This window comes from Bufo gargarizans, chromosome 3, assembly GCF_014858855.1.
Source record: "Bufo gargarizans isolate SCDJY-AF-19 chromosome 3, ASM1485885v1, whole genome shotgun sequence".
Classification (NCBI taxonomy): domain Eukaryota; kingdom Metazoa; phylum Chordata; class Amphibia; order Anura; family Bufonidae; genus Bufo; species Bufo gargarizans.
The window spans coordinates 375,197,657-375,209,693 of record NC_058082.1 but is presented as its reverse complement, the minus strand read 5'-3'; the positions used below and the strand labels follow the sequence as shown (position 1 = coordinate 375,209,693).

Genomic DNA, 12,037 nt, shown 5'->3' with positions numbered 1-12,037 from the left:
GCCAGTACCCTCACCCAATCATCAGAATGAATGAGCAGTATTACTTGTTGAATGGGCCTGAGCTGCTGCTTGCTATACAATAGTTGGCAAGGTGCACTGCTGTGCAGGAAATAAGTCAAGTGCCTTTATTCTCATTATTTTCAGTGGTCTCAGTGTTGGACTCCGAACAGTCAATGTTATGACATCGATGGCATGGCCTAACAATGGTGGAGTGAACACACGCTACAGTGGAGCTCCTGACACAGAAGTGCTACAGCAGAGCATACCATCCTTCCTTACTGCACCCAATGGTGAAGAGAAATCAAGGGGGTATTTCAGCATGGACCCAGAAAATCCCCACTACTGAGAGAGGCGGCCGACACTGTTATCTCCACAGCATGGCCTCCTCGCAGAGCAATGAGAGAAGCTACGTTACAAGGGCTATGCTATCACACCTGTACTTCTGCTCTGGCCAACTATCACAACAGCTTGTAGAGAGGTGAGAGTAACATCTGTCCTTACATATTCCCAGTTCTGGATATGTTCAGCCGTGATGAAGCCTTAGCTCCCCTTGCCACCTCATAATTGTGAATGCCAGAAGCAGCCTTTAGCTCCGACAGAGTCAGCTCCTTATGGACTTATCGACCAGGGTATTGCAGTTAGTGCTGGGACATCTATTTATATTGCTGAGCATGCTGCAGAGCTTGGGCATTCTTCACCAGGGCAGGGCTCTCATTGGGACTGGAGGAAGCATGTTGAAGCAGCTCTCGATTAGGCCTGGAGCTAGACACTTTGAACCCAGAGGCTCAGGTATTAGATGTTAAAGTTAATGAGGTTTGTACCTGTGAAGAGTACATCTTCTCCAAGGTAGATAGTATTGATCTCAAGTGGGACACTCATGAACAACACATAATGCAACTGTAATTGGGTTGATGCCGAAAACAGGAGTCAGAGGAACAATATTAGGATCAGGGACCTACATGAGTCTGTTAACACTATAGACCTTCTACATATGCCCCAGAATATATTCTATAATGATATTCTAAGCAATCCAGGAAGTGCTAGAGATCAACAGAGCACACAGAGCTCTGGGCTCCATTAACCTAGATGTGAGTAGGCCTCATAACGTGATCGGTCAAATGCATTACTACTCTGTGAAAGAGAAAATTATGCGCTGGAGGAGCACTATGAATATGGTGGAGCCCAGATCATCATGTTGCAGGACTTGTCATGTTCTACATAACAACTATACAAAGCATTGTGCCCCCTCCTGGATCTCTTGAGAGAATATGAGATTTCTTACCTCCTTGTGATCTCATTTCCAGTTGGTGGTACACAGGAATGGGAGGCACTCTGCAACCTGGCAGACCTACATCATTTTCTGTCAGATCTAGATTTTCCTGCATTGGCTCTACCTGATTGGTCCCCCATCCCACCCATGTCAGTACGTCATAAAGCTGGGAGAGATGATCAGGAAAACCGGGAGAATGGAGTATAGACCTGGACAATCTTCTGGAGCTGATGACAGAACATAAATATGCAGTAGGAGTTTGGTGAAGCTGGAGCAGCTCAGTCTTGTTAGGAGACATGTTAAACTACGGCTTTGTAGTTATTATGCGCTTACTTCAGGCTTTTGGTCCTGCACTAATGTGCAGTGGCCTCCATTGGTACCAACTTGCTGTAAGAGGCATTTGCTATATTCACAAGTTGAACAAGAGGCACGGGAGGAGAGAGGGGAGCCCACAGTGGGGCTATGGGAGCTCAATCCCATGTGGGAGAACATTTCACTTATGTTTCTATGTTCTTACGCATTTTACACATTACAGTCTTTAATACTCAACCTTGTTAGTCCATAGAGTGAGGAAATGCAGTTATTTCGGTATTACAATAGTTCTGCATCGCTCTCTCTATTATTGTTTGTGTTGGTCCACACCACTTTAGGATAGACGTCTTTAAGTGTTATGTTGCCAAGTGGACTTTTGTTTTCTGACCCTCCCTTAGGTTGAAATGTTGAACAGCAATATTAAACTAGCCTCATTAAATGTCTGAGGTTTCAATTAACCTCAGATCATATATACAATGCATAGGCAGAAGGTTCATGTCCTTCTTTTGCTGCAAACACATTTTAAAGGGCATCTGTCAAGCAGATTTGTAACTATGAAACTGACTGATCTGTTGCATGTGTGCTTGGCATCCGAAGGCAACTGTGTTGGTTCTGTGTTCATATGTGCCCATATTGCTGAGAAAAATTATGTTTTAATATATGCATTGCCGTTACACACTCAGCTTTCTTGATACTATAAGCTCCAGATCCACCTGAAGGTGTACACAATTGGCAATGTGTATTATTACAACAAGAATCAGGGTAAAGCTCTTAAGGACATATTGCTTCAGTTTCTTTTATTGAAGGGGTCTCATATTAGGAGGGGATTACAACTTTGTCATGGACCCCTCCCTGGATTCCTCCTCCGGCAGGTCCTTGGTCCCCCACTCTTACTAACGATTGGCTAAGGACACCTTACGGGATCACCAATTAGTGGATGTTTTGTGGATCTAGAGACAAAGATTATTCATATTATTCCCCAGCTCATGTGTAACACAGCAGATTTGATATATTTTTCATTTCTCAATATATCCTGATGGCTTAGATCGGAGTTAAGGTGTGGTTGGACTATGCCTCAATCTTGTTGACCTTGTGTCTGCCAGAATTGGAGTCCAGGGAGCGGTAGTGGTATCTCAATGAGTCTCTCTTACAGGATGTAGTCTGTAGGAGTGCTGCAGAGAGCAATCTTGAACATCATTACTGATCATGCCTCTCACTGTACTCCTCTTCCCATTTAGTGGGACGCATTATTTAGTGGGACGCATTCAAGAGGGTTAAGACTAAAAAATACAGATACTTTCCAACAACTCCTTACTAAGTTGACAGAACTAGATAGGACTCACAAGGAAACACTGACCCTTGAGGTCTTGCTTGAGTTAACACTGACCAGAGAAAAATTGAAAGATGTGATTATCCAGATTTATAAAGAGAAATATAAGAATATGAACGTGTAAATAAAAGCGGTAAGGCCCTTGCTAGAATCATTCACCTCAGACTGCTGGTATGCCACACAGCCTTGATCAGAAATTTGGGAGGAACTGAAATTGATAATACCAGACGTATTACGAATATTATTTAGTATTATGAATCCTTATACAATATAGAAGGTCAGTAGGCAAATCTTCCGATATCTTCTCTTGATGCGATATTATGTAGAAGACACCAATCTTGTTTTTCAGGATGATCTAGTGAGAGAGTAATACACCCCCCGTTTACTGAGAAATAATTGGGGTTAGTTGTCTCTTCTCTTAAAGGGGGGAAAAGTCTGGGTCTGGATGATTTAACGGTCTTATTTTACAAAATGTTGCATACATCCTTGTTAACTCTTTTGACTAAGATATTCAATAGAATCTCTTTAACATTCCCGTTCCCTAGACAGGCCTTGTAGGCCCACGTGGAGGTTTTGTCCACACCCAACCAGAATCCAGAAACAATTTGCTCTAATTATCATCCTACAGTAGTTACCTAATCAACTACAATGTTAAATTGTATTCTAAATTCCTGGCTAATTAGGGCAGGATTATCGCTAATATTTTAGAGATCATAATTTTATAGCTGCCCCCCCCCCCCCAATAAATAAATAAAGTGTAAACAGTTCTTACTGGCCTCCATGAATCAGAATGGCTTGGGCCACAGTGTCATCGACTGAACGCTGGTGTTGTACCCTCCCCACACATTTCTATTCCATGCATTCTCTGAGAAGTGGACTAGCTTGACAGTTTGAGTACCTTTAAAGGATAGCTGTCATTTTTATTTCATTTGCTAGTTTATTAGCGCTAGGCATGTATACCTGAGTTAGTCTGTCAATGATTGCTAAAAGATCTGTAATTACCGTATAATAATATAATGTCCTCTGTCCCTTTCCACTGCTCCCTTAAAAGACCGTTGCTAGGGCTCATCTGTCTCCCAACTTAATGTAAACAGAAGACAGAGGGGCGGTCCTTCACACTGCATGCCTGCATTAGGCTTCAGAGTGAGGAGGCATGTCTTTCAGTAATATAATCTGATTGGCTGGCAGGAAGCTGCTGGCTACAGCAAGTGTGTATGGGAAGGGAAGGCAGTTTTGGCCTCAGAGAGCTGGCAGAGGAGCCATCTTGAGAAGATCCTCATATTGTATGATTCCAGACAGCCGTAACTAAGGGGAAAACCCAAGGAAAACGGTGGTATGTGAAGAAACTAAGGATTGCTTTATGCATAATGCTGCATATGCTAAAATTGTTTTTTTGATGAAAACATGACAGTTATCCTTTAAGGTTAATTTGTTGAAATCAGGTGTAAAGTAGAACTGGCTTAGCTGACCATAGCAACCAATCAGATTCCACCTTTCATTTTTGACAGCCCCTTTGCAAAATGAAAGGTAGAATCTGATTGGTTGCTATGGGCAACTAAGCCAGTTCTACTTTACACCAGTTTTATAAAGGACCCCATAAATGTTTCCCTTGCAGAGCAAGTGGTCCAATCCCCTCAGCAATTTTTCCTTCTGGTGATAAGTTCGGTGTATCACTTACGTAGTGATTCCATTTCAACCTCATTGTTTGTTTACTCTCAATACTTACCTTTACAGAAGAAACTGACCTGAAGTGGTATAATTTAAATCCTGCTTCGTTATGCTGAGCGTAGGAAAAATGGAAATCTTACATGGGTTCCAATAATTGTTTCAAACCTTACCACTATATATTCCTGTTACCTTCTTTAAAGTGTAACTGTCATGTTTTCATAAAAAAATTTAAATAAATCAATTTTAGCATATGTTACTACTGCAGCAGCATTATGCACAAAGCAATCTTTAGTTTCTTCACATACCACAATTGACTTTGAGTCTTTCCCTTAGTTGCGGCTGTTTAAACATTTACAATATGAGGACCTTCTCAAGAAGGCTCCTCTGCCAGTTCTCTGAGGCCAAAACTGCTGTCCCTCACTTTACATAAACACTTGCTGTAGCCAGCAGCTCCCTGCCAGCCAATCAGATTGGATTACTGAGAGACACGCCTCCTTACTCTGAACCCTAATGCTGGCATGCAGTGTAAAGGACCGCCCCTCCGTCTTTCTGTCTTCTTAGCCAGAGACAGACAAGCCATAGCAACTGTCTTTTAAGGGAGCAGTGGAAAGGGACAGAGGACATTAATGAAAGCTATTGTTATAAGGTAATTACATATCTGTTGACAATTAAGCTTCTCTCCTGCTCTAACCAACTTTGAGAAATTGCTTCTCTGTCCCTCTGCTATACCCCAATGGCTCTCCTTTCTGCACCAGTTGCTTTTTATGTGCAGTAATAGGGAACAAGCCCCATTCTTTCACAAATGGGAGGAGAAATTAGGTATCACTCTTGATTCTATGGATACTGTGAAAATTTGCATCTTTACACATGTCATGTCTATGGCAGCTCAAGTCAAGGAAAATAATTATAAGATTGTCTGTAGCTGGTATTATTATCCTGTCTGCATTGACCTCATGTTTCCCACTACCACGGACCTCTCCTGGTTATGTTGGGTGAACAGGGGTACCATGGTCCATACTCGGTGGCAACCACTCATACCACTCTCGCAGTTACACAGCATCATGAGAATGGAGGAACTGGTAGCAGATGCACACGACTGCTCATCTGCAGACAGTGGCACTCATTTGTAGAGACTCTGTATTTTAAGAGATTGACTTAAAGGGGTTGTCCGGGTTCAGAGCTGGACCTGGACATACCCTTATTTTCACCCAGGAAGCATCTCTGATGTTGGCATCGGAGCATCTCATGCTCTGATGCGCTCCCTTGCCCTGCGCTAGATCATGCAGGGCACAGGCTCTTTTGTTTACAATAACACACTACTGGGCGGAAGCTTCCACCTGGCAGTGTGTTCGGCCCATTTTACTGGCTAGGGCAGGGCTAAAGCCCGCCCATCAGTGTTGGTGACGTCACCGAGCTTCCTGGCAGCTGTATGGAAAGCCCAGTACGTCACCGCAACGCTTGAAAATGCCGCAGGGCAAAGGAGAGCATTGGAGCATGAACTGCTCTGATGCTCAAGTCAGGGGGCTGCCTGGATGAAAATGGAGGTATGTCCGGGTTCAGCTCTAATTATTTTTCTTTATTGCATATGTTGATAACTTCAGCAAGATATGGCTTAAATCCAGAATTTGTAGCGAGTTATATTTTCACGTTATGTTATCTAAACAGTCAGGTCCATAAATATTTGGACATCGACACAATTCTAACATTTGTGGCTCTATACACCACCACAATGGATTTTAAATGAAACAAACAGGATGTGCTTTAATTGCAGACTGTGAGCTTTAATTTGAGGGCATTTACAGCCAAATCAGGTGAACGGTGTAAGAATTACAACAGTTTGCATATGTGCCTCCCACTTGTTAAGGGACCAAAAGTAATGGGACAATTGGCTTCTCAGCTGTTCCATGGTCAGGTGTGTGTTATTCCCTCATTATCCCAGTTACAATGAGCAGATAAAAGGTCCAGAGTTCATTTCAAGTGTGCCATTTGCATTTCAAATCTGTTGCTGTCAACTCTCAAGAAGAGATCCCAAAAGCTGTCACTATTAGTGAAGTAAGCCATCATTAGGCAGAAAAACCAAAACAAACCCATCAGAGAGATAGCAAAAACATTATCTGTGGCCAAAACAACTGTTTGGAACATTCTTGAAAAAAGGGAATGCACCGGTGAGCTCAGCAACACCAAAAGACCCAGAAGAACACGGAAAACAACTGTGGTGGATGACCGAAGAATTATTTCCCTGGTGAAGAAAACACCCTTCGCAACAGTTGGCCAGATCGGGAACACTCTCCACGAGGTAGGTGTATGTGTGTCAAAGTCAACAATCAAGAGAAAACTTCACCAGAGTGATTATAGAGGGTTCACCACAAAGATGTAAACCATTGGTTAGCCTACAAAAACAGGAAGGCCAGATTAGAGTTTGCCAAACGACATCTAAAAAAGCCTTCACAGTTCTGGAACAACATCCTATGGGCAGATGAGACCAAGATCAACTTGTACCAGAGTGGTGGGAAGAGAAGAGTATGGAGAAGGAAAGGAACTGCTCATGATCCTAAGCATACCGGGTCATCAATAAAGCATGGTGGTGGTAGTGTCATGGTGTGGGCATGTATGGCTGCCAATGGAACTGGTTCTCTTGTATTTATTGATGATGTGACTGCTGACAAAAGCAGCAGGATGAATTCTGAAGTGTTTCGGGCAATATTATCTGCTCATATTCAGTCAAATGCTTCAGAGCTCATTGGACGGCGCTTCACAGTGCAGATGGACAATGACCCAAAGCATACTGCAAAAGCAACCAAAGAGTTTTTAAGGGAAAGAAGTGGAATGTTATGCAATGGCCAAGTCAATCACCTGACAAAACTGAAGGGAAAATGCCCCAAGAACAAGCAGGGACTGAAGGCAGTTGCAGTTGAGGCCCGACAAAGCATCACCAGGGATGAAACTTAGCGTCTGGTGATGTCTATGAGTTCCAGACTTTAGGCTGTAATTGACTGAAAGGATTTTCAACCACGTATTAAAAAGTGAAAGTTTGATTTATGATTATTATTATGTCCCATTACTTTTGGTCCCTTATCAAGTGGGAGGCACATATGCAAACTGTTGTAATTGCTACACCGTTCACCTGATTTGGATGTAAATACCCTCAAATTAAAGCTGACAGTCTGCAGTTAAAGCACATCTTGTTAGTTTCATTTCAAATCCATTATGGTGGTGTATAGAGCCAAAAATGTTAGAATTGTGTTGATGTCCCAATATTTATGGACCTGACTGTTTATTCAGGTATATCACATCTGACAGTGTTCATTTGCATTGTATTGGTCCCTTTTGATTGTATGGCATTATGCTGTTGATATACTCATGTGGTGGAATGTTATGTAACACTAATAAAAAGAGAGTATACATAAGTTATTACATAATTCAGTGATATATCACAACATTATTAGATTGCAAGATCCCTTTTATCTATGTCTTAAATGTAGAGAGGCTATCGCTTTGACTGTTTTACAATACCTGTATTTCTGTGTTACCACCGTCCAATAATCTATTGGCCAATAAAATGCTTTCTTGAAAGATCTTATCATTTTTGGAACTCATTATAAGGTCAGCTACAAGTTTTGTTGCTCCTTCTCGGTCCAGCTTACATTGAATTGGTGCGATTAAAGACCAGTCCTGGTCCAGACCTATCAAGAAAATTGGCAATATAATTTAACAATACAGCAAATAAAGTAAAAAGAGGAAAATTATGACTGTCAGGGGAAAAAATAAAATGAGAAAAATAGAAAAATATACTATTACTATAATACTAACAGAAAACTATAGACAATGGTCATAAAATTTTAAATAATAGCAAGCTACAGTACAAACAGCAATGTTGCTCCTGCACTGAAACTATGAGTGCCAAGAAAAATGCTGATTTATCAGGAAGGTGAAATGTTATTACCAGAGGCAAAGGTGTCAGTTGTCTCGCCTTTAGCATTTGACTTCTTGTTTTGCAGGTAATTATTTAGAAGGGTTTTCCTTAGTATATTTCCCTATGGGAGCAGAAAGGAGAATCTAGTCATAAAGAGAAGGAGGAAAACTTGGAAGATTCATTTATAAAGATATTAAGAACCTGCATCATAACAATGAACATGCAGAGCTGGAGGAGATGCTACTTATCTGTATTTTGGTAACAAACAAAATGCTGTACATATTGATGCTGAACACCCTCTGATAAAAAAATAAAAATAAGCACGTCATACATGCTTAGATTTCTCCATTCACTGCTATGGGACTTCAGGCTATCTTCGGTAGACCCATAACAGTGAATGGAGAAGATGCCATGCTTGGGCAGCATGTTTTTTTCATTCATGGTTGGGTCCCATTCTTGAGAAAGGAGAGAGTTACAAAGCTGGTCCCAAAACTGCACCTATCCTTGCTATATGCCATAAATGTCCACATGGGACACCCCTTTAAGGCTGTGCTCACATCCGCGTTGGGGCCTTCATCACAGATGGGCATTGTGGTAGCTCATTTGTTAACACTGGTTCCTTGCAGCACTGGGGTCCTGTGTTTCAATCCTGATTGAGGACAACATCTGAATGGAGTTTGTATGTTCTCCCCATTTTTAAGTTGGTTTCCTCCAGTTTCCTCCCACACTCCAAAGATATACTAATAGGGAACCTAGATTGTGAGCTCCAATGGAGACAGGAAGCACTGATAATGCCTGCAATGCACTGCAGAATATGTCAGCGCTATCTAAGTGAGTAAAATAAATAAATAAGATGCGGTCAAAAATTGCAAACTAAACAGCATGCTGCACAATTTTGCTGGTGTCTGATGTGTCTAGTCTGGCACTTCCACAATTTTCATTGTTCTTATCCTATGATAGAGAAGCACAGCTGAAATCAATAGCACAGATCTGAATGGAGCCTAATGGTGGATTTACAAAAGAACTGACAAAAAGAGGTTCCTGTACAGTGTCACCATCATTAAAATAAACATAACTTTTACTATTTATGCTAAAAGAAAATACAAGTGGCTCAAAGTGCACATGAAATTCTGGTGAGGGGTTTATCCACCAGTATTTTAGGGTGAATCTTTACTTCTCTAGATTACCCAATATGTTCCAGGTCTAGTGGTTTCTGTGTGGTCTGGTTGCAGGCTACTTATTGGATTCTTCCAAAGTGGCAGAGGAGTACTTAATTTAGTAAATACTCGCTTTAATGAGCTGTCACACATAGGTGTGGAGAGTGACCTCTTCCACTCCTTAGAAGGTACGTTCAGATCAGACAAACACACTCCTATCAGAAACTTGGTTTAGAGAGAGACCTCTTCCACTGCTGGGGTCTTCCCTGGGCAGTATGCCTTCTTCCCCTTCTCTTTTCCCGCTTAGGCGTGTAAGATAAGAGCAAGGGGAGACGCCGGCACCTAGGTACTGATAGGAGTGTGTATGTGTGATCTGAACGTACATTCTCCCCCTCTCTCCTTCGCCTGTTTAGGGGTGTAAGAAAAGAATAAGGGGAGATCTCAGGAGCGGAAGAGGTCACTCTCCACACCTATGTGTGACTGTTCCTTAAAGCGTGTATTCACAAAATCGAGTACTCCTCTGCCACTTCGAAAGAATCCAATAGGTAGCCTGCAGCCAGACCACACAGAGACCACTAGACCAGGGATGTATTTTATCATCTCGATACCAATAGATTCAACCTAAAATACTGGTGGATCAACCCCCCCACCAGAATTTAATGTACAATGAGCCAACACCTCACTCCAGTATCTATCACATCTGGTATGGCATGTACCAGACGAGCGGCGCAGAGGCAAGGGAGACCGGGTGCCTTAACACAAGGGAGAGGGAGGAGTGGTGACCCCTAACTCACCTAACACCTGTCTCTGGACGGGTTGCTCACCTATACTCCGATCACGTGCCTCATCCCTGGCTTACTCTGGAAAGAAAGCCCTAGGTAGTGATTAGGACAGTAGCAGCACTAGTCCTCACAATTAACACCTAGGGTAACAACAGGGAAAGGACAAACAATATAAACACAACATATAACTCTGAAGGGAGACAACAAATAGTAGGAAACAAGCTGGAGAGAATCGGAGAGCCAACCAAATTGGTTCCAACGGCTCCAGCAGGTTCCACAGCTACACCACCTGAGGTCAGAATAGATAACCTGGAAGGAAGGTCTATATATCTGGCAACAAGGGAAGCAGAAAGGGAGAATATATAGTAGCTGGGAGTGGCTGACAGAACAGCTGAAAGGAAAAGCTACAGATTACTAACAGGGACAAAAAGGATTGCAAACCTAAGCAGGAAAACCTGGACCGGAATACATTCCCACCACTAGGTCATGGAGTGATCTCTTGAAACCGAGTGAGTAGCCACCAGCTGCAAACTTCTGACCCCAGGAACAACAGGGTCAGCGATAGGTCATGACAGTACCCCCCATTTCTACGAGGGGCCACCGGACACTCAGGACCAGGTCTTTCCGGATGAGAAATGTAGAAAGAACGAATTAATCTGCTGGTGTTTACTTCTAATGCTTGCACCCCTATTCTTTCTTCCGGACCATACCCCTTCCAATGCACCAGATATTGAAGGAAGCGAAGGACAAAACGAGAAACAATTTTCTTATCAGCCATACGTTTATATCTGTCTCCCATATTTTTCTAATTGCTTTGAACCTTCTGCCATACAGAGGAGAGTGACGACGTAAACCGTTCTTCATGAATCCCAGATGGCTCCCCCTCACTGAAAGTACAAAACTGAGAATGAAAATCATATGCACCCAAAAAATTGTGACTTACCAGTTGATTCTTGATGATGATTGTTTATAGCAAACTCTGCTAAAGGTAAGTAAGATGAACTTTCCTCCTGATTTTCACACACAAAACACGTAAGGTAAGTCCATAGGTTTTGGTTGGTGCATTCAGTCTGGCACTTCGACTGCAGATGGAAGGCTGAGGAAAAAGACAAATGTACCCCCAGACGAGAACAAAAAGGTCTCCAGAATTTAGAAATAAACTGGGTTCCCCGATCCAAAACATCGAAAGGGCCCCCGAGAAGCTTCACAATTTCACTGATAAAAACCTGAGCCAGGGTCTTAGCATTTGGTAAGGCAGGTAAAGCAAAGAAATGCATCATTTTACTGAACCTGTCTACAACTACCAGGATAACAGTTTTACCCACAGATACAGGTAGTTCAGTGATAAAGTCCATCGACAGGTGTGTCCACGGCCTGTTGGGAATGACCAGTGGTAACAGGGACCCCTGCCGGACGAGTATGAGAGAGACTTTAGCGTGTGCACAGGTTGTACAGGTGGACACAAAATCAACCACATCCTGACGCAACCTCGGCCACCAAAAACGACGAGACAATAGCTTCGAGGTTTTCCTACTGCCCAGGTGTCCTGCGAGTGCAGATCTCTTAATATTTCAAGGCGCAAGTTCAAAGGCACAAAACTTTCCC

General features: G+C 42.5%; 1 protein-coding gene across 2 annotated transcripts in view; it reads right to left on the bottom strand.

Annotated features, from left to right (window-relative positions):
• The window catches only part of ITPR3 (inositol 1,4,5-trisphosphate receptor type 3), a 498,562-nt gene that overhangs the window by 166,597 nt on the left and 319,928 nt on the right, over positions 1–12,037 (bottom strand). For both annotated transcript variants that reach the window (XM_044288135.1, XM_044288136.1), the window contains exons 38-39: positions 8,524–8,614; positions 8,094–8,263 (exon numbers count right to left, since the gene is read on the bottom strand). In XM_044288135.1, coding sequence (XP_044144070.1) covers positions 8,094–8,263; positions 8,524–8,614 — 261 coding nt within the window. The remainder of the gene's footprint in view (positions 1–8,093; positions 8,264–8,523; positions 8,615–12,037) is intronic.